This window comes from Ovis canadensis, chromosome 3 (genome assembly GCF_042477335.2).
Source record: "Ovis canadensis isolate MfBH-ARS-UI-01 breed Bighorn chromosome 3, ARS-UI_OviCan_v2, whole genome shotgun sequence".
Lineage (NCBI taxonomy): Eukaryota > Metazoa > Chordata > Mammalia > Artiodactyla > Bovidae > Ovis > Ovis canadensis.
Window position 1 is genome coordinate 160,905,399 of NC_091247.1, and position 22,676 is coordinate 160,928,074.

The 22,676-nt window shown below is 43.3% G+C and overlaps 2 protein-coding genes across 2 annotated transcripts in view; one reads left to right on the plus strand and one right to left on the minus strand.

Moving 5' to 3' along the window:
- GNS (glucosamine (N-acetyl)-6-sulfatase) overlaps positions 1-21,918 on the plus strand; it is a 48,181-nt gene extending 26,263 nt beyond the window's left edge. The window contains exons 10-14 of the mRNA XM_069584733.1: positions 5,733-5,834; positions 11,870-11,977; positions 12,960-13,070; positions 14,703-14,863; positions 19,321-21,918. Coding sequence (XP_069440834.1) covers positions 5,733-5,834; positions 11,870-11,977; positions 12,960-13,070; positions 14,703-14,863; positions 19,321-19,399 — 561 coding nt within the window. The 3' untranslated portion in view covers positions 19,400-21,918. The remainder of the gene's footprint in view (positions 1-5,732; positions 5,835-11,869; positions 11,978-12,959; positions 13,071-14,702; positions 14,864-19,320) is intronic.
- The window catches only part of RASSF3 (Ras association domain family member 3), a 113,326-nt gene that overhangs the window by 2,117 nt on the left and 88,533 nt on the right, over positions 1-22,676 (minus strand). The gene's annotated exons all lie outside the window — the stretch shown is intronic.

Genomic DNA, 22,676 nt, shown 5'->3' on the forward strand with positions numbered 1-22,676 from the left:
GAATTTAATTTGAGGGTTTAATGTTTACTTTGTTTAAATGTCTGCCATTTACTTGTTTCCTTTCACAATGCTCTTGATTGGAATTCTGTTAAAATTGTCTCAGAAACTTAAAGTGGCCTTCGTAATTGCCTTCTGAATTTTCTTTTCCTCTCAAGACCCACATTTCTAAAGCCAGTCAGTTTCCACTACAAATCCATTACCCTGTAAATGGACATCTCCTTTCAAGAGAGATGGGCAAGATTGGAAGACCATTCAACCATAAAAGCTTCTTCTGGGTGTTGGGAGTGTTTTGAGGAGGCGCATCTGTAGCCATGTGCGTGTCCCAGGAAGAGGGCTATTGGGACTACGTCTGTGCAAGGAGGGAGGCTGATGAGCACAGATGTCAGCCAGCTGCCCAGGGAACAGACTGTTCCTTTTTTCCTCAAGTTGACAGTGGCACTAAATGTTAAAATCAGAAACTTCACCTTCTGTAAGTCATTTAAGTGAAACCAGGTCCTACGAAGCCATTTCAACAATAATAACCTTTATTGAATACTTAGGATGCAACAGGTGCTGTTCCAAGTGTTACTGCCTGTATCAACTCACTTAACCTTCACAGCCTTTTGAGATATGAATACAGTTATCCCCATTTTATAGATGAGGAAACTGAGGTTCAGTGATTTGCCCAAGACGGTGTAGCTAAAGAGTAGCAGAGCCCTGCATTTGAACTCTGGCAGTCTGGTTGATGTACGCTTAACCAGAATGCATACACTCAGCCATGACTGCGGTTCAGACAGGCATCTTCCTGTGCCAGTGCGCTACACGAGGAGCCTGGGAGTCACAGCAACAGCTGTCATTGGAAGGCTAGTCCTTAACTCCCCGTGTCAGGGGGAGCCAGATACTTGAGCTGCATTCATCAGCGAAAGCCTCTGAGGCATTTAGGCAGAGCCTCAGGTCTCGGAAGGCTTCAGTCATGCAGAGATCTGTGGGAGGGCGTCCTCAGCAGCGGGACAGTGCCTGTAAAGGCGCAGGGAGGAGAATGAGCTCAGCTGGTCCAAGGGCAGAAGGTGGCAGTTGTGCTGAACCCCTTTCACTTCCTACCCCGACCAGACGTCTCTCTCACCCCCTTACCTCTGCGCAGCTGGCCACTTCTGTCTGCGTGCCCACCTCATGCCCCTTTCACCCGGCTAAGTTAATGTCCTCTGGGGCTTTGGTTTAGGGCTCTCCTCTGGGACATCAAGGTAGATACCTACCCCACAGAGAGTGAGTGCCTTTCCCAGGTTCCCAGCTGGCCTCACACTTAACATGCCTGACTAAGTTTGTCTTTTTGACTCCAGGAGTCCCTACCTGAGAGGTATTATCCAACCTTAGACTACCCAACCCTTAGTGGGAGTTTGGGATTAGCAGATGTAAGCAATTGCTTATACAGTGAATAAACAAGGACCCACTGTATAGCACAGGGACCTCTCCTCAATGTTCTGTAATAACCTAAATGGGAAAAGAATTTGAAAAAGAATAGATACACGTATTTGTATAACTGAGTCACTTTGCTGTACCCCTGAAACTAACACAGCATTGTTAACTATGCTCCGATATAAACCAAAAAAATTTTTAAAGGTCCTATTATGTAGTCTAGGGAACTACATTCAATATCCTATGATAAACCATAATGGAAAAGAATATTTTTAAATAAATGTATCTCTGTATGTGTATAACTGAATCACTTTACAGCAGAAATTAACATACTAAGTCAACTGTACTTCAGTGAAAAAAAGAACACCTAGCCCTTAACGTACAATGGTGGACATCCAAGTTGTGTAAATGGATATTACCAAGGTTACACAGTAAGTGGCAGAACCAAGTCAGAAAGTTCAGTGTTCTCAAAACTCCATGGGTTTGGGGGAATTCCCTGGTGGTCCGGTGGTTAGTACTTGGTGCTTTCACTGTCAAGGGCCTGGGTTCCATCCCAGGTCAGGGCAGTAAGATCCCGCAAGCCATGCAGTACAGCCAACAAAAGAAAAACACCACGGTTTACGACATTCTGTGCTGACAGTTGTGGTGTGAGAAGTATGAAATTTCCAGCCCCCATCTAACACAGTGTCAGCGATGGTGGCTGATTCATCCTGTGCTGGCAGCACAGTTGTCTCAGTGCAGGTTCTATGTGAGGGTCACAGGGTGGTGAGCTGAGCCGGCAACAGCCTGGTGGCCAGAACGGCACATTTGAGCAGTGGGTTTAGCTTTGCGTTGGCTGTTGAGGAGAGCAGGGGCAGGTGGTATGGGCAGATGCCAAGCACTGGCTGTTGAGGTCTTCTTCTCTGGCTAGACATTAACCTAGCTTTAGATTTGGTGGTGGAAGTTCTTCTAAAGGGCTTTAAGAAAGGAAAATGTTGGTAGGAAAATGGAAATGACATAGCATGATTCAGGGGAACCGAACTGAACAGGGAGTCAGGAAGACCGCTTACTGGCTTTAAGACTTTGGTTACACTAAGCCTTGGTTTCCCCATGTGAAATTGGAAAGATGCTAAGTGTGAATTCTCTAGTGTTACTAGGTCTCATTCCAGCTTACTCCTTGTTAGGGAAGTGGGGGATGAGGAGCAGATCGAGGTGAAGCAGCCCAAGATGTGTAGAGTTCTCTGCTTTCAGTGCTGCTCACTAGGTGGATTTGGGGTGCTATCTGGTGTGCTTCCAGTCTTCTTTTGAAAGCCTTATATGAACTCTTTTAACATCAGGGCTTAAATGTCTGTTCGAAGTCCTTCTGGGAGCCCTTATTCTTTTAGGTAGTTTCTAGACCTAAAAAATAAGCAGGTTCAAGACAAGATATCCCTCTATCTCATGCCTCATGCCTCAGTTTTTTAGGGCCTTTTATTTGATCAAAATGTCTATATACTTAAATCCTAGGACCATTCCCAAATAAATTGTGAGGCTGTGATTTATGGACTGATTTACTTGGTCTTGTCAGAGCCTTTTCTGTTCCAATGCATAAATGAATCTTTAGGTTTACACTCAGTGATAAAAGCACTACCATTTTAGGAACTTGAAATGCTGCTGTTTCTAGGCACCCTTATGGTGATGGGCTCACAGTATCCATTGTAATTCCTGGCTGTATAAAAACCAGAGAGAGGTATAATTCTCTCAAATTCTTCAATTACACTTGGTATCTACTAGAAGTCTCCCATCTCCTAACATTATATGCTAATTTTGAGACTCTGCTTCTTAAACAAAACTCCATCATTTTTAGGGAAGATATGATTATGTAGACACTTGGAAAGAAAGCGTCCTGGGGATGTGTTTATGGTACTTGTGCTGAATCTTAGCGACTTGGTTTGTTCCGGATCTTGCAGACCTCCCCGCCCCAGCCCCCATCTCCCCATCCCCTGACACCCCCCCCACACACACACACACACAGCAGACTGCCACTAGAGGGCATTCCCACCCCTAGCTGATGGCTGGAGAGGCCATTTTTACTGAGCTGGGCAGTCACTGTTTTATGTCTGTCCGTTTCATTATTTTGGTGCCTTGGACATGTTAATAATACCTGTGGGACTGGTTTCGTTCATGTTCTGGACATCATTGAAAATATGCCAGGCAGTCACATTTTGAAGCCTTGTTGCATTTGTCTGATTCTGGAGGCGGCATCTCTGCTTGTCTGTCCTTTGCTGCCATGGTCTCTTTTACATTCATGCTCATTCTTGTTGACTGTCTCCTAAGCTGCTCAGTCGACCGGGGGGACTTGGAACCAGGTCTTGTGTAATCCCCAGAGACATAGTTTTTGTGTTTTTCATCCTCACTAACATGGATTGCTTTTCCTGAGTTGCCTGCTGCTGCAGGTTAATTCCCAACAGCTGCAGAGTTATACTAATGATTCAGAGCCAGGATATGTAGATCACTGTGCCCTCCAGGAATCATCAGTCCTTCTCTAGGAGCCAGGAAACCTGGCTGCTACTCAGATGTCTTCTTGCCTTTTGTGTCTGCACTCTTGGGTTTGCTTTTAAATGAAAAGTAGCAGGATTAGTTAGTTTTTTTTTAAATCCCCTTTTGGCTTCTCCTGAGACGATCTGAGTTTTCTCTACAGTTTTCTTAACTGGTATTTATTTCTAGTAAATGACAGCTTTTCCAGTTACAGGCTGCTGACTTTGCTTCAGTTACTTCTCTTTCATTTCCTCATCTGTAAAATGGGGGAAATACTGCTTCCTAGGATGGTGCGTGCATGCTCAGTCCCTAAGTCGTGTCTGATTCTTTGCGACCCCATGGACTGTAACCCGCCCGGCTCCTCTGTCCATGGGATTTCCCAGATAAGAATACTGCAGTGGGTTGCCCTTTCTTTCTGCAGGGGATCTTCCCCACCCAAGGGCTGAACCTGCATCCCCTGCATTGGCAGGGGGGTTCTTTACCGCCAAGCCACCAGGGAAGCTCCAAGAATCGTCACGAGGCTTAAATGAGGATATGCGTTAGGAACTGGCCCAGAGTAGGTGCTTAGTGAACATTAGTTCCTTTCATTTCCCTGGATTGTCTCATCATTCCAAGGCTTTTTCTAGCCTGTGACCATGTGACTTCTACACCTATATCCTCTGCTACAAAAGTTCATGTTATTGTTGAGGCAGAACATATATAGGATAGTCCAGACTGAGATGCAGAACACCAGATTTCAAATAATTGGTTCAAAATTTTTTATAAAGTAAAATCTCATCATTTTCTTTTGTATTGCTTATATGTTAAATAGTTATAGTTAAACATTTGCAATAAATTTTACCTTTTTTTTCTACTTTAGTGTGATTATTGAAAGTGAGAGTGTTAGTTGCTCAATCATGTCCAACTGTATGCTATCCCATGAACTGTAGCCCATCAGGCTCCTCTCGTCCGTGGTATTTCCCAGGCAAGAATACTGGAGTGGGTAGCCATTTCCTTCTCCGGGTGATCTTCCCAACCCAGGGATAGAACCCAGGTCTCCTGCATCGCAGGCAAATTCTTTACTGTCTGAGCCACTAGGGTGGTCACGAGACAATTTTAAGTTACACATATGACTCCTGTTCTGTCCTCTGTTGGACTATTGTGGTTGAAACCTGGTAGAGATATTGTGTACAGAAGGAAAATTATCCAGTAAATCAAGGAGATATGTCAAGGAATAAATGCTACACAGTATCTTTAATTTCTAGGATTTTTTTTTTTTAACATCCAGGTTTTGTGCTCATTAAGGAAACTTACTGATGCATTGTTGAGATAAATTTTCTGCACTGTCCAAAGCCTACTGCAAATATTTTTAGCCATGGTGTCACTTTGAAAAAGTATTTAAAAGGTGGATGCCCTAATGGGTGACAAGCATTCAACCTTTGAGCCTTTCAAAAATGTCAGGAGTCAATTTGAAGTCAAGTATTGAACTAGTAACAATAATCAAGTTGGAAAACACTTGTGTACAGTAGCCTGACATATTTCTTGTCATTCATAACAGACTCAAGGCAATCCTAAAGGAATCTTGAAAAGTGTTTTGGTCAATAACAGTGTGTGTAAAATAAACATAACTTCCCAGGGGCATGTATTATAAACTTTATAAGGCTGTATGTTTTATATCTAAAATTGTCATAGTTATATTTGAATATGTGTGATAGGAAGTATGGGTTGTACAAAAGATAATAGAAAGTGCTGCTTGTTTCATGGATGGGTTTGGGGAAAGAGAACTCTAGTGTAGATAGAAGAGGAAAGTGAGACCAGCTGTGTTCCGAGTCAATTTATCGTTTCTTTCTCTCTCTCTCTCTCAGATGCTCGTTGCCAACATTGACTTGGGCCCTACTATTTTGGACATTGCGGGCTATAGCCTGAATAAGACCCAGATGGATGGGATGTCTTTTTTGCCCATTTTGGTGAGTATAAAGCCCTCAATCAGCCCTGAGCCAAGACTTGAAGTAAATTCCAGGTTGTATAAGTAGAGTTAAATTTTAAATCTTCAGGGGAGACCCTTTAAATCTTAAAACTATTAAATTTGGGAAGCAGAGAATACAGTTTTTCTCATGTCTGTAATGAGAAGGAGCTTTCTTTAAAAAAGACTAGACACAGAAAAACAGAGTTCTGTATCCTTCCTTTTCTCCTTCTTCCCCCCAAAGCCCCATCATACACAGAGACAGGTAACAAATTGAGAAAATATTTGCAGCATATATGAAAAAGGGTAGCTAATCCTAATAGATGAGTTCTTAAAAGCAAAAATTAATATCCCAGTATAAAAATGGGCAAAAGAAGTAACTAATCAATTCTCAGAGGAATTAAAAATGACCAGAGTCAGTGCAAAAAGATTGCTTCAATGCTGATCAAAGAAAGGCTTAACTGAAGGAGGCCCCTATTGCCTGTAGAACTGGCAAAGACGAAAAAGATTAATACCCGGTAATTACAGAAGTCTGAGAAAAATTAAAACTACTCAGACTCTGTTCACTGAAGTGTAATCAGTATAAGCTATCAGTAGGCTAATTTAATAAGACCCATCACTTCAAAATACACATGTCAAGCAGATCCATCTGGGAATTTACTCTTGAGAGAACAAAATTCGTTCAAGAATTGAGTACCTTCTAGCACTGCACAATGCTAACTATAAAGAACTACATGTAATATTCACCTGGAACCATCACAGCATTGTTAATCAGCTGTACCCCAATACAAAATAAAAAGTTTAATTTAAAAAAAGCCTACATACAGTATTAATAGAAAATTAAAAACCTGAATATACAGTAGGGAATTGGTCACATTGTGGTGAAATTAAACAAGACTATTAAAGCAACAGTAAATGCTGTGCATAAGTATACATTGACTTAGAAAGATGCCTGCCACATACTGCAGGGAGAAAAGGAGGTTTCAGACAGCATCTCTTTTTCATTAAAAATGTATGTGAATGTGTTTAGGCATAGAGAACTGTGACAGGTCAGTACTCTATATTATAGGAAACTCTTACTGATTTGTATGACTCTGTCACAGTTATTAGGTGATGTGTGGCTCATCCAAGAGAATACATGTCACTCATGTAAGTTATAAGATACAAGAAATACCCATGAACCCATCATCCCATTTAAGAACCAAAATACTCCCCATACTGATGGGTCTTCCTATGCACTCCTCCCCATCCCACCCCTTACCTGCCCTTACCAGTTATCACTTTTCTGAATTTTACGGTTGTTACTCTCTAGCTTTTATTTTTTTAGTAGTTATCATGCACGTAGCCATAAACAACATACCTGTCTTGGGGGGGAAATACCTATCTTTTTTTGCACTCTAAAGATGACATTCTACTAGTTGTAATCAAGACTTTTTTTTTCAATTCAGCATTGTTTGCAAATTGATCCATATTGTTCACTGGTACCTAATATTCCATCATAAGAAGGAATGCTTCACCACTTCGTTATATAACTACTCAATTTCATAATCACTATAAATTAATTACATATTTCTTTATCAGTGTACATTTGTGGTGTTGTACTTTTGCTCTAGGCACAGTGCTGCCGTGGCATTCTCATACATGTTTCCCAGTGAGCATGTGTGCACACACCAAGGTGACGGGAACCTCACATCTTCATTCCTGCAAATATCACCAAGTTGTTGCCCAAAATCATCATCAGTTTATAGTCCACCAGTTCAGTTCAGTTCAGTCGCTCAGTCGTGTCCGACTCTGCGAGAATTCCCTTTGCTCGATATGAAACTATCAGACTACTTCATTTTTTGCCTATCTAGGGGGTGAAAAAACAACAAAATTATAGTTGTTCTATGGTATATTTCTTTATTAATGAGATGAATCACTTTTTTCACAGCTTAATTCCCCTACTATACAATTCACCAGTTTAAAGTTGATAGTTCACTCGGTTTTGATATAGTCAGAGTTGTACAACTTCAGTATAATCTAACTTTACAACATTTTCATCACCCCCAAAAAGAAACCCCCAGATACACTAGCAGTCGCTCCAGGCTCCCTCTCAGCACCAGACAGGCACTGCTTTCTGTCGCTGTAGATCCGTCTGCTGGGGCCATTTTCTGTAAATGGAATCGTACAGCGTGTGCTCTCTCGTGATTGGCTGAAAACTCTGTACGTGGAATCGTACAGCATGTGCTCTCTCGTGATTGGCTGAAAACACTGAGCCTGTCTTCCGGGGTCATCCCCATTGTAACACATGTTACTCCTTCATTCCTTCTTGTTACTAAACAGTGGTGTTCCACCTATTTATCCAGCCACGTGTTTATCCAGCCATCAGCTGGTAGACATTTGCATCGTTTCCCGTTTGACTCTATGAGTAACACTGCTGTGAACATTTGTATATAGATTTTTGGGTGAGCCAATGTTTTCCATTCTCTTGAGTGTACCCTTAGTAGAATTGCTAGGCCATGTGGTGATTTTTCTGTTTAACCTTTTGAGGAGCTGCCAGACTGTTTCTAAAGTGATGGCACTGTTCTGTGTATTTCCACCACCAGTGTGAAAGGATTCAGTTTCTCTACATCCTTGCCAGCAGTTGCTGTTTTCTTTTTACTGTGTCTTAGTGGGTGTGAGTGGGACTCATTGTGGTTCTGATTTGCATTTTCCTATTGATTAATCATGTTGATTTGTTGTCATGTGTCAAACATACCTTGTCATGTGTTTGTTGGACATTTGTATATCTTCTTGGGAGAGATGTCTATTCAGATCCTTTGCTTGTTTTTTCAGTTGGGTGTTTGATCAGTGAATCATCTTTCATGTATGTCTTTTGTGTTTCTTCCCTTGTGAAATTCTTTTTGCCCATGATATTCCCCTTGTTTGTGACTTTTTTCCTGCATTAAGGTATGACAGTGCAGGAGTTGAGTGTGTGAAGCACCTCATTTTATGAGATGATTTAGTGTCCTTTGTGTCTTGTTTATAAAAATGCTTTTGAACCTTGAGGTCAGAAAATAGTTCTCCCAAATTTTCTTCTGGAAGTTCTGTAGTTCTGCCTCTTAGCTTTGAGTCTTTGATGTATCTGGAATTGGTTTTCTTGCATGGTAGGAGTCAGGAATTCAGTTTCATTTCTTTTTCTATAAATACTCAATTGTCTTTTCTGTTCCACAGATCTGTCTATCCCTCAACCAGTGTGTTGTTATAAAGCTGTATAATTAAACCTTGCGTGGGTACACTTCTCTCTTAGGGTTACTAGGGGTCTCTTAAGAGTTGTTCTTAAGGGTATCTTAAAAGACAGTTATCTTTCTTCCATCTTCCATGTAAACTTTATAAAAACAGCTCTTCAGATTGCTTTTTGGGCTTCAGCTGGAATTGCAATAAATCTATAGGATCAGATAGAGGGAAATTTTTATCTCTTCACTCTTCCTAGACAAATCTTAGACTGTTAATCTTATTTCTAGTTAGGAGAAAAAAAAAACTACACTATAGGGATAAAATCATTATGCTGTGTATAGCTGATTTCTCTGCAGTTTTGTAAATGCCACCCAGGACCTGGCTATCTTCCTTGTTCTTTTGAAGGTTAGTCCTGTGGAAACCTCTGGCATATTAGGGCTCTCGTACCTCTGGCTCTGCCTTAATATGGTAGCTACTAGCTGCATGTGACTATTTAACTAGAATAAAGTGAGAAATTCAGTTCCTCAGTGGCAGTAGCCACATATCAATTGCTGCAAACACCTTGTATCAGGCAACAGTCACAGAACGTTTCAGTCAGAAAGTTCTGCTGGACAGGGCTGCTGTAGACGAGGGCGTGGCAAACCCCTGCGGGCCAAGTCAGCCCACCCTGGGGGTTTTGTAAATGAAACTGGATCAGGACACAGCTGTGCTCACCCATGTCATCTGTGTGTGCTGCTCCGCCTACTTTCCTGCTGCAACAGCAGAATCGAGAAGTGGAAACAGAGACTATGTAGCCACAGCCTCTAAATACTGTCTAGCCTTTGACAGAAAACACCGAATGACCCCTTCATTGGTTTCAGACTTGGTGGCACATTCGTATCTCCTGGGAAAGAAAAATACTGACTCCTGGGTCCCAGCCCCAGCAAGCCTGATTAATTGGAGATGTGACGTGGCCCCACAGTGGTTTTAATATGCAGCCAAGTTGGAGAGCTCTGCTCTCGACCTCCAGGCACTCTTCTCCTCCCTGTATACTTTTACATTTAAGTGTGGGGTTTTGAGGTCCACTCAAGGCCAACAGATAAGCTCTTCCCCTGACCCCCAGCTTCCAGGGCTCAGGATTGGCAGAATGGGTTCTTACAGGGGAGTTGGTGACTGCTGAAGTCTCCTGTAGCTTAGGATTTCTGTGACCTTCATCTGCACAAGATGGTGTGGGTTTCTTCGTAGAACAATGACTGAGGACATCAGTTCCTCTCTGACTTTCCTTTCCAAGCAGCTGTGACCCCCTACAGCCTTGAGCAGACCACACACTCGCCCCTGCTGTGGTCACCAGGCTAGATAGGTCCACTCAAGTCCTCAGGGTAGTGGTTCTCACACTAGCACCCATCAGCAGTGCCTGAGGGGCTGGTTCAAGTGCAGACTGCTCCCCGCCCCCACTGGGAATAAAGAATTTGAGTTTGTAACCAGTTCCAGCTGCTGGGGACACATTTTGAGCACCACTCTTACGGAGCAGTGCTTCTCGAATTTTACAGTACATATGAGTCAGCTGAGGATCTTATTAAAAATGTAGACAGGCCCTTTAAGACCAAAGTAGGGCCTGAGATGGTGCATTTCTAAGCAGCCCCCAGGTGTTGCTGATAGACCACAAACCAGACTTTGACTACTATGACTATAGACCATTTTAAGAGCTCCCTCCCCCTACACACACACCCCTTGGCAGTTACAGTGCCAAGTCCTAACCACTGATCACCAGGGAATTCCCTTAGGAGCCCCTTCTAGCCTGGCCCAGGTCAGATTCTGCTGCTGGGCTGCATTTCTAAAGCACAGCCTTGACTGTGTCACTTTCTTGTTCAAAACCCCCAGAGCCTCTCGTCACCTGCCATTCTGTGTAGTACAAGTGGGCAACCTGCTGTCAGGACCTTTTTCTGTTCGGTCCAGCCTGCCTGTCCACCGGCCTTGGCACTGCTTCCTCGTCTGAAAGCTGGGTATCAGGAACCCATACACCAGGTGTCCTGCTTCCATCCTGGCCTTACACTGTCCTTTGGATCCCAAACTCCCTCTCCCTTTCACCATTTGTGTGTGTGTCTTAAACGTTCCCATTTCAAACGCTTCTGCTCTTTTCCTTCTGCTCCATTGATGTGCAGCAAAAATGAAATGAGTTTATATATGTATGGTATCTTCATTCTGACCATCAAGAGGTACTTCAGCCCTGTTACAGTCCTTAGCTCACCAGCCATATTTAATGTCTCAGCATGAGCTTAGACAAATTCTTAGAGTTTATAGACAGTATTGTTTACTCTGATCTGAACTTTCAGCACCTTGCCATACAACTTTGACTCTTGCTTCACGACTTTGTTGGTTTCCATTCCTGACCTGCTTCACAGGAGTAGTCCTGAGAAATAACTATGTGCAAAGCATTTGACATCACTTGTGAGAATCTTAGGGGCTTCCCAGGTGGCTCAGTGCTAAAGAATCCACCTGCCAATGCAAGGAGACACAGGAGACCTGGGTTCAATCTCTGGGTTGGGAAGATTCCCTGGAGGAGGAAATTGCAACTCACTCCAGTATTCTTGCCTGGAGAATCCCATGGACAGAGGAGACTGGTGGGCTCCAGTCCATGGGGTCACAAAGAGTCAGACATGATTGAGCAACAGAGCACGTGAGGACTATACAACTGGATGTGACACTCGGCGGCCTTCAAATGCCTCCATTTTAGTCATTCCCTTCAGTTACTGGACAGTCAGTTCATTTTGACTCCCAGGACCCCTTGAGTGGCAGAATGAATAACATTGTGATTTTATCCTGCTCTGGATGCCTCACCGAAACCACTTTTGCTCTTCTTTCTAGAAAGGGGCCAGTAATCTGACTTGGCGATCAGACGTCCTGGTGGAATATCAGGGAGAAGGCTGCAACGTCACCGACCCCACGTGTCCTTCCCTGAGTCCTGGAGTGTCTGTGAGTGTGGCCCAAGTTCTCTTAGACGCCTTCTCACGGACGGCATAGCCGGCACGGGTTTAGACGTGCCAAGTGCTGAAACTCAGTTAATCTGAGTCCTCCTCCTGTCACTTTGACTCTGGGAGGTTAGGAGGTAAACAAAGGTAAAAGTAATCCTGAAAATGATTATCTGCCGACATACTGTCAAGAACGGGCACTTTGAATTCTTCCAGTTTTTATAACAAGTTCACACATCTGCCCTCCTTCTTACTTTATCAGGACCCCTTCCTTTTTTCTACCCATGCCAACTGTGGTACCACTTTTCATTAGGGATGTGATCAGTGGCATCCAACAGAGAGACAGGGCTTCCAGCTATAACCGGGCCAGCATGAGCATCTTGATTTGGTGGCAGCCAGGCTGGTCATGGAGGGAACATGAGCGACATCAGCCCCTCTTTAGAGAGGATGGGTAATAGAGTCAACTCCAGACGGAAGCCTGACACTGACATGTTAAAAGATAGTAAGAACCCAACCAAAAGATGGTATGGAAGACTTGACGGAATCAAAGTCAAGTCCTATTTGGTGATAAGAGTGCTCACAAACAACTTACTGCAAATGATTCCACAAAATTTCAGACTTTCTCCAAGCCTTGAGGATGAAAGTACCTAAAATAACCTGCAGAGTGATTCACCTGCGTATTAATTTCTTCTCCTTACCAACCTGTATGTTTACAGGGGCTCGTTAGAACTCTTTCCCAGCAGATGAGCAGGCAGAGACGGCAGCAGTCTACACACACAGCAGCCACACCTCATGTTCCCTAATCGAGTCAGCCCTTAGTAGGAGCTGAGCCTCCCGTCCGTTTTCAGTTTACTTCTCTGGGGAAAGTTTCCTCATTTCTGTCCAGTTGTATGTCTGGCTCGAGCCAGCCTGGCTGCCGCTGTGTGAAAGTAGCATTTGTCACTATGGAAGGTGCTTTTCAGCTAACTTTTTTAATGTCCCTACAGCAATGTTTCCCTGACTGTGTGTGTGAAGATGCATATAATAACACCTATGCCTGTGTGAGGACCATGTCAGAACTGTGGAACTTACAATATTGCGAGTTTGATGACCAGGAGGTAAGATGGCCCACTGCCCCTCCACCCCTTGGGTCTATTGCCAGGGCTTTGTTAGCTGGACTTGGTGGCAGAAGAGAAATTCCAGGAATGTTCCTTGGGGAGATCAGGTTTATTTTTTCACTGAGGTATAATTGTAGCAGCAGCAGCAGCAGCATAGTTCTTTACAATATTGCGTTAGTTTCTGCTGTACCATGAAGTGCATCAGCTGTGTGTGTATACATATATCACCGTCCTCTTGAACCTCCCTCCCCTTCCCTCATCCCACCCCTCTGGGTCATCACAGAGCACCAGGCTGAGCTCTCTGTGCTATACAGCAGCTTCCCACTAGCTATCTGTTTATATATGGGACTATACGTATGTCAGTCACAATCTCCCAATTCTTATCTGTACTCACACTTACGTTTCCATTGGTTAAGGAAATAGAATTCCACAAGGCCATACTTGACTTCTCTAACTGACCTTGCTGGGTGGGGCTTTCTCTACTTCCACCACCTCCCACGCATACGCCCGAAATACACACAGTTCACTTTTTCAGAATGCTACATGCCTGGTCTGTTTGCTCCCCTGATAGTTTGGGGTGAGGGTAAGAACTTCTGTGGAGACAAAAGGAGTCGGGGGCCTTTCCTAGAAAGCTTCCTGGCCACCAGCTGGCTCAGACCCTCCTGTTCCTAGCACAGCATAGTCTAGTGCTGCTCATGTGAATCAGCAGGTTAAAGGCAGCATCCTTGGAGGAAGGGGGCTTTTAGCCAGCCCGGATCAGTGTGGAGTATCTGGAGGATCACACGCACTCCAGTCTTGTTTCTACTGTTCATCAGCGAGTGCACACCTACGCCATCTGGCAGCCTACATTTTGCCATATGGAGCCAGTACTCATCATGTTTCTCAGAAATTGACTTGCTCGCTATTTACTTGTAGGTCATAAGCACTTCAGAGAACAAGCAAGAGAGCTTCCCTCAAACTCAGTCCCTTCCACTTGATAAGTGACAGTGTAAGGGCAGCTACTTGAAGCCTTTATAAGCAGAATTTATCTACATCTTCTGAGCCTATCAATTAACTCCAATTTGAAGAACAAAGTACTGATGGAGGGGAAAATAGTGTTATTAGATGCCTCTCATTTTAGAAATAATGTATCTTTCCTCAAGTGGTGTTATATATCTAAAATAGGAAAACAACATTTTTATAAGATGGGTTCCTTTCATATCTGTTCTCATTTGAATCTTCACAACTGTAAGGCAAAGATAAAATTCAGATATCAAGTCTCACTCGGTAACCTTATTACTTAGTCTAGTTTCTGAGCCTTTGCCATTTGACAGTCCTGCCTTCTGTTCTCTGCTTTAATTATAGAAGGTAGGCTCTTCCCTCCTGACTTTCCCTGAAGGCACAAGGGTGCTGGAGGCTCATTTCCAGCACGTGGGCCATAGACTCAGAGTAATTCAACCCTCAGAACAGATGGTCCACTGTCTGCTCTGTACCCTAGGGCTCTTTGAGGATCTTGAGACCGGATGCCATTCTCCCAGGCCTTGGTTTTTAATCCACCTCCTCTCTTTCCATTTAGAAATAACTCACATGAGGCATACTTCAGATGTAATAACCCTTGCTCTTCTCTTTCCTCCATCTTTTCATTCCCTGTAGGTGTTCGTAGAAGTCTATAACCTGACTGCAGACCCACACCAACTCAATAACATTGCTAAAAGCATAGACCCAGAGCTTCTGGGAAAGATGAACTATCGGCTGATGATGTTACAGTCCTGCTCTGGACCAACCTGCCGCACTCCAGGGGTCTTTGACCCCGGGTAAGTTTCCCATCGTCCTCAATGACTTTGCCCAGTTGTCGTCAGCAGTCCTGCGGTTCCTGGAGGCAGAGGGAGCCCAGTGGGTCCTTCCTGCTCTGAGCTGAGCTGTTTCTCACTGTTCTGCTTTATATGGGGAATGCTGGGTCTCAGTGCAGCAGCCAGTTGTGCTGAGAAAATGAGCTGCTTGAAACTCTTGCTCTCCGCAGGCAGTGGGTGCTCTAGCTGGAGGCACAGCTCTGCTCCCCACCACACAGGGCTCTTGTTCCCCTTCCTGCCTGTGGTTCTTGTCATGTTACCACTTGATTGCTCTGGTGACACCTGGGGCTGCTTTAATGTAAGCTGACCAAGGGCTACCCTGGTCCTAGTGCTTCTCAGAGCCTTGCCTTCCTTTCATTTCTCAGAAGCCCCAATTATAGAAACTTGAATACTTGCCAGTAAATTTAATATATTAAATACACAGAATGAAAGTATGAACTCTCAGATGTCAAAATAAATAAGCCCACTACAATATATGAAGGTTGGAAAGACATTTAACTCACCCTACTAAGTTACTTCTGTTCTTGCTACTCTCATGCCTCTTAAATAGTAACTTTGTACCAGGAACATGGTTCACAACACCCTATGCCTTTGAGCTGCCTGTGGCAAGCCGCCTGTCATTTTTGGCTTGATTATAAAATTAAAAATCAAACTCTCTTTGGGAAAGAATTATTTCAGTTCGTAAATTCTGATTATAGGAAAGAGGAAAGAATGATATCCAAGGCTGATGAAAATTAGTAACTTAATTATTTAGCCACCTAACACGTGAAGTGATATCTTCAATCCAAGTTAGTAAGGAATGTATGTGACTAAAAAGACAGGGTTGTAGACTATTTGTTAAAGAAATGTAACACTTTGCTTTCAAGCACGGCATGCAGAGCCGAGACCTGGAAGCCAGTAAACTGAAACCAGGTGGTGGGGATCCCTGGCTGTCCAGTGGTTAGGACTGCAGTTTCACCGCTGAGGCCGTGGCTTCAGTCCCTGGTCAGGGAACTAAGATCCTTCTCTGTCTCATATGAGTCCTTATTTTTAAGTCAGTTTTGTCTTATATGAGTATTGCTACTCCAGCTTTCCTTTGATTTCCATTTGCATGGAATACTTTTTTCCAGCCCCTCACTTTCAGTCTGTATGTGTTACTGGACAGAGAGTGTCCATAGTGACTATAGTCTATATATATATATATATATATATGTGTGTGTGTCTGTAGTGACTGGACATGAAGTGGCTTCATGAAATGGCTTCACTAGACATGAAGTGGCTCTCTTGTAGTCAGCATATGTACGGGTCGTTTTTGTATTTCTTTAGGTTGGAGCATTTAATCCATTCGTGTTTGAGCTAATTACTGATACATATGTATGTTCTTACTGCCATTTTTTGCTTCAGTCTTGTAGGTCTTTCCCCCGCCCCTTTCCTTTTTTCTCTCCTCCTATGATTTGATGACTAACTTAAAAGCTTTAGATTTCACCATCAGAGCTGAATGAGAGCCTTTCTGAGTATTCTTGGTTTTAGGTTCTTCTTTTTCATCACTTTTAATATATCATGCCACTCCCTCCTGGCCTGCAGTGTTTCTGCTCTACAACCTTATGAGGATTCTGTTGTATGTTATATGTTGTTTTTCCCTTGTTTTTTTTAAAATACCTTCTCTTTAATTTTTGCCAATTTGATTAGTGTGTGTCTCGGTGTGTTCTTCCTTAAGTTTATCCTGCCTGGGACTCTGTGTTTCCTGGACTTGAGAGACTGTTTCCCATATGGAGGAATTTTTCAGCTATTATCTTTCCAGATATTTTCTCAGGCCCTTTCTCTCTCCTCCTCCTGGGACCCCTATAATGTTGGTACATTTAATGTTGTCCCAGAAGTCTCTTAGGCTGTCCTCATTTCTTTTTATTCTTTTTTTCTTTATTCTTTTCCAAGGCAGTGATTTCCATCATTCTGTCTTTCAGCTCACTTAACCATTCTTTGGCCTCATTTATTCTGTCACTGATTTCTTCTAGTGTATTTTTCATGTCAGGTTTTGTTCGTCTTTGTTTCTTCTTCAGATCGTCTCTTTTTTAAGCATTTCTGTACCTCCATTTTCCCCCCAAGATCTTGGATAATCTTTGCTATGGGAACTCTGCATCTGTTCTTTAGTAGGTCGCCTGTCTATCTCAGTCCGTTGTTGTTCTGGGAATTTATCGAGCTCCCTTGTATGAGACATATTCCTCTGCTGCTGCATCTGGTCTCCCCTTTCTGTTAGAAGAGTTAGTTGCAGTTTCTGTTCCACAGCCTGTAGGACTGTGGTTCTTCTTGCTTCTGCTATCTGCCCCTTGGTGAATGAGGTCAGTCTGAGAGGCTTTTGCAGGCTTCCTAGCGGGCGAGAAGACTGGTGTGGGCCCATTGGCGTGGAGTTGGGCCCACTGTCCAACTCCACCAGATCTTGTCCCTCTGGTGGGCAGAGCCATGTCATGGGTTGTGTTTAGCAAGGTGCTGTGGGCTCAGGATGACATTAGGTAGCCTGTCTGCTGATGGGAGGGGTTGTATTCCCACCTTCTTGGTTGTCTGGCTTGAGGCATACCAGCCCTGGAGCCTGTAGGCTGTTGGGTGAGGCCAGGTCTTGTAAGAAGGTAGCCTCCAGGAGGGCTCATGTCAACTAGTACTGCTCGGAACTACCACCACCAGTGCCAGTGGCCCCACAGTGAGCCACAGCTGCCCACCTGCGTCCACAGGACATCCTCCAACACCAGCAGGTAGGTCTGGCTCAGACTTGACGGAAACCGTGCTTTTCCCCTGGTCCTGGTGCACACTGTCTGCACCCTCCAAGAGTGGAGTTTCTCTTTCCTCCCCCACTCTAAACTCACTGGCCTTCAAAGCCAAATGCTTCGGGAGCTCCTCCTCCCAATGCCAGACCACCTGGCTGGGGAGCCTGATGTAGTGCTCATAACTTTCACTCTGGTGGGAGAACCTCTGTGATAAAATATTTTACCAGTTTGGGGGTCACCCACCCATGGGTGTGGGGTTTGCTTTTGTCACAGTTGCACCCCTCCTGCTGTCTTGTTGTGGCTTTCTTTTTTTGTACTGGGGTGTAGCTAATTGACAATGTCGTGATAGTTTCAGGTGAACAGCAGAGGGACTTGCCCATATATATACGTGATTCTGTCTCAACCCCTCCTCCCATCCACACTGCCTTGTGGTGGCTTGTCTCTGGATGTAGGATATCTTTTTGATAAGTTTGGGGGCTAGGGGGGTGTTGCCAATGGTTGTTTAGCAGTTAGTTGTGATTTTTGTGTCTTCATGAGAAGATATAAGTTCATATCTTTCTACCCAGCCTTCTTGGTTCATATCTTTCTACCCAGCCTTCTTGTCTCCATCCTCAAAACAGCCGTTGATCTTGGACACATTATCTTGGTTGAACAAGCCTCAGCTTGCTTGTATGAGAGGCTTGTCTTGGGCGTTCACAAGATGAGTAGATCTCCACACCTGCCTGGCAGAATCTTAAGGTTTATATAGAGACTTTAATGGGGTTCAGCCACTTACATAAGCCAGATGGTCTCAATAACACCTTACTCTCTCATGCCTTCTTCCATGAAATTGTTTTTTTTAACCATTACTAAGTGTCTTGTTTACATTCTGGAGGGTTAGGGCTAAGATTCTTGATGCTGGCTTTGCTGATGTTGGCTTAAGCTATTTAAAGTCCACGTGGCTTTTAAATTCCTTTGTTATTTAGTTGCTAAGTCGAGTCCAACTCTTCTGTGACCCCATGGACTAGAGGCTGCCAGGCTCCTGTGTCCATGGGATTTTGCAGCCAAGAAGACTGGAATGGGTTGCCATTTCCTTCTCCAGGAGATCTTCCTGACCCAGGGATCAAATCCACATCTTCTGCATCAGCAGGCAGAATTGATTTTATGTGCTAGATACTTCATGTGAATTGCCTTCCAATTTTATTGGTGGCCAGAGACGTCAGTGACTTTAGGTACCTATGTTCATAATAAGCCAGGCTCAGGCTCCTGTCTGAAGTGCATACCTTACCTCTTACCACCACAGTCTGTGTGTCAAAACGTAAAAGAAGACAGGGCTTTGAAAATGCTGCAGGGGCTTTCAGCAAGAGCTGCACTCTTGCACCAGGCTGCTTTATAGTTTAGGGGTCCCTCCCTCCCCCCAAAAGCTTTAACCTTTCCTCCTAACACCGTTCAAGATTTGCCTTACTTCTGTTTTTCTTTTCTCCACTTTTACTATATTATTTTGTGCTCACTGACTTATGATGAAATTGCTCTTAATTACTAAGTACTCCTGCTTTGTACTAGACTTTCCCACTAGATCTCTTCTGGTTATTTAGCTGCTGCTTTTGTATCCCCTCCTGCCAGTCTTTCCAGTTAATATTCTGAATGAAGTACTCAATGGCTCATAACAGTTAATGCCACATTGTTTTATGCGTTTTCTGTCCCCAGGTATAGGTTTGACCCTCGTCTCATGTTCAGCAATCATGGCAGCGTCAGGACACGAAGATTCTCAAAACACCTTCTGTAGCACCTGTGCGGTTGGATCTCTGCTCACCTCTTTCTGATGAAGTGATTGGAGTAGGTGTCTGTAGCTAGTCTTCAAGACCACACCTGGAAGGGTTTCTGGACTGGCTTTAAGTCCTGTTTGAAAAAGCAACCCAATCAGCTGACTTCCTTGTGCAATGTGATAAACTGTGAACTCTGCCTGTGTGTCAGGAGTGGCTGTCCCTGGTCCCTTTATTTAGCTGATGACAATACTCCTGAGATCTTTGTTCTCACCAAACCCTTTTTGTCCTGCGGCCACAGTTTTTAATTAGTCCCCATGTGATCTGGACTTATAAATCCATTCAGATAAATGGTATTGCTTTGCTGGGGGTGGGAAATGTTTTTGGTATCTAGCTTGACCTAAAATCAGAGGACCTGCATAGCATTCCAGATTAAGCACTTCACTATCAAAAATACCAATATCACATGGCTTGAAGAACCACCATCAGAGCTGAACCACCTGATTAAAGACAAAAACCATTGGTTTTAGATAGTAAAAATACACTTTTTATAATAACCATCACAATGTGACAAGGTCACAAATTCAAAACTTAGCAACCAAGCTCTGTTCATTTTTGGGAATTCTGGGCTTGTGCTTCATTGAAATAGAACAATAGCAAGCTTTTGGTACAGGCTGATTCTAAGTAGTTACTGAAGGTGATAGACATCTACTTGCCAGTGACTGCTCACATAGTGAGCCAGTTAACACCAGGGCTGTTGAGGGAATTTCGCCCCTCTAAGATCTGAAAGATAAAGTGGGTTAAGTATTTCAGCAGAGAAGGACTTCCAAGGGTTGGTGAAGGTTGTGTTTTCTGAGGGGCTCCAGTAGTAGGGCTCTCGGGTTGATGAAAGGCCATAAATTAGGTATAGTAAGTGCCTGCCCAGCAAGGAGCCTGGGTCCCAGGCCCACAAGTGAAGTTGTGACACTCCCTGTGCATTTTGCTGACATTGTTTGTTATAAGATGTAAGAATTTTAGAGTTGATGTAAAGTACCAGCTACTTAGCTTCTTCCCTTTCAGCTAACTTCTGCCTGAGTTTTTGGAATCTGGTGCAATTTGGGCCTTGTTTACTATTTCTCTGTCAAAATCAGATTTTTTTGACGTTTCGTCACTGTTTAGAACACCTATATTTCTGTCTCTTGGCTCAAAGACTAATCCCCATTCTTATGTTGTTTTCACAAGAAGGCTAATTGATGGTGGGGCAGCAGGTAAGAGGAACTGTGGTTTATAATCTGTCCAACTCAGGCAGTTGTGATTTTAGCTTTATGTAAGGTCCTAGGTTGAGCTTTAAGCACTTTGTAACACATGGCCATAATAAGTAACTTTCTATCACAATCCCAGATTGCCATGTTGGGTTAATAGCCATTAGGTTTATTCCTTTACACAATCCCAGTAACTGTGGTGGTATTTAGAGGTGAAATGGGCAAGAGAAATGAATACTTCTGTTTGAACTGTTTTAGGAAAAGAAATTCTAACAGTTTTGTAACTAAAAGCAAACTACAATGTTGAGTATGGGTATCAGCTTTATTCTCTGATTCTTAACATTAATCAGTCAGTTTCCACATTAATGAAAGTTGACCAGTTATTCCTGAATAAAAAGAAGCCAGCTCTTACGAGGTCTTGTACTGTGATGTGGTATTGTTCAGCTTTATGATGCTGCTTCCTGAAAGCAGATGAGGTTGTGAGAGTAACTCAGATCAACTAGCTGCTCTTTCATGCAGCAGATTTGGGGTTGGGTTGGTAGGGGGACGGACTGAAGCCCCCTTTGTACCTCTCATTGTTAAATGGTCTCTAATTTTTTTCTCTTGGACTGGCTTCATTCTCTGGATCTATGCTAAAATCATCTTTCATAAAGAAGCCTCAGTTTATAGACTAACAGACCACAAAATGCACTGAAATTCTTGACTATGTATAAGGGCCTCACTGCAGGAGGCTTGCTTTTTTTCTCTCACTTGTACTGACTGGGGGTCTATTTTCCCTTTTAAGAAGACCAGGTGCCCTTCAGAATAGAGAACTGTAACTACTAGGAATGAACAGAGATCTTGGGGATGAATAAAGATTTTGCCTTATAAGACTTCCTATCAATCACAAAGCTCTCCCGCAAATACAATAACATTCCCTGCAACTTTGAATTCGACCAGCGGTGCTATTTCTAAATGTTTTAATTAACAACACTAGGGTAGTCTGCCAACTGTTCTTAAAGTGTCTAAGGATTAGTATTTGAACAGAAGAAGTTAAATTGTCCCAGGATCCTTATTAAGAGACAGCAAAGGGGTGTTTAAACTGGTCCACCAGTGGAACTAGGTGGGAATTCTTTTGTTTCACCACCACTTAGGTCCCACTGAATTTGTGAATTTCTGTGTTTGCCTCATCTGTTCCTGGAAGTTCTCCTGCCCTGGCTCTGTGTCATCTCAGTCATTTGACTTAGAAAGTGCCCTTCGAAGGACCCTGTTCACTGCTGCACTTTTCAATGAATTAAAGTTTATTTCTGTTGTAGTGGAAATGTGTCCTTTGTTTTAGTCCACAAGTAGTAATTTTGACTCTGTTATTATATACTGTTTAATGTTTTAATGGCTCACCTAGTACTGGAGATGGGCTGTTTCCATGGGGTACTACAGTCCCTACCTGGAAAGCTCATGTATGTGTCCCTGATGAGTAGCATGCAGAAAATCTTCCTGATAATTCAACATGCATTTATAGTTTGGAGGGGGGAAAAAAAAAACTTAGCCAGCTTTAATTAGATAAACTTACCTCCAAAGGTGCTTTGCCTTGATAACTAGTCACGTGATCCCTTGCTGTAAATGAGAAATGAAGTCCTACTGGGGTTGACATGCTTTTTTTCTTAAAGGGATAGTATTTTAGGTTTGCAGGCCATGTCTGTATCACAGATACATAATTCTGCTGTTTCAGTACAAAAGTAGCCATAGACAACCCACAACTGAATATGCGTGGCTATGTTCCATCATCAAAAAAGGAAAAAGCCATAATTTGGCAATCTCAGATGTAGTAGGTTGCCTCTTAGAAGTTCTGAAGACCAGAAAAACAAGAGGTGAGAAGACACCCATTAAGTTTCCAGACTACCATCAGAAAAACAAATACTTGGATTTATCACAGTATCAAGTCACCTAGGGAGAGGAGACTTTTTTTGCATAGACTCAAAGTGAGGGTAAGTACAGCCGACTCCATCCATTTTTCTAAGTTGCACCCTGCCTATTCCCACTGAGACTACCTTGCCCTGTAGAACCAAATATATACACATTT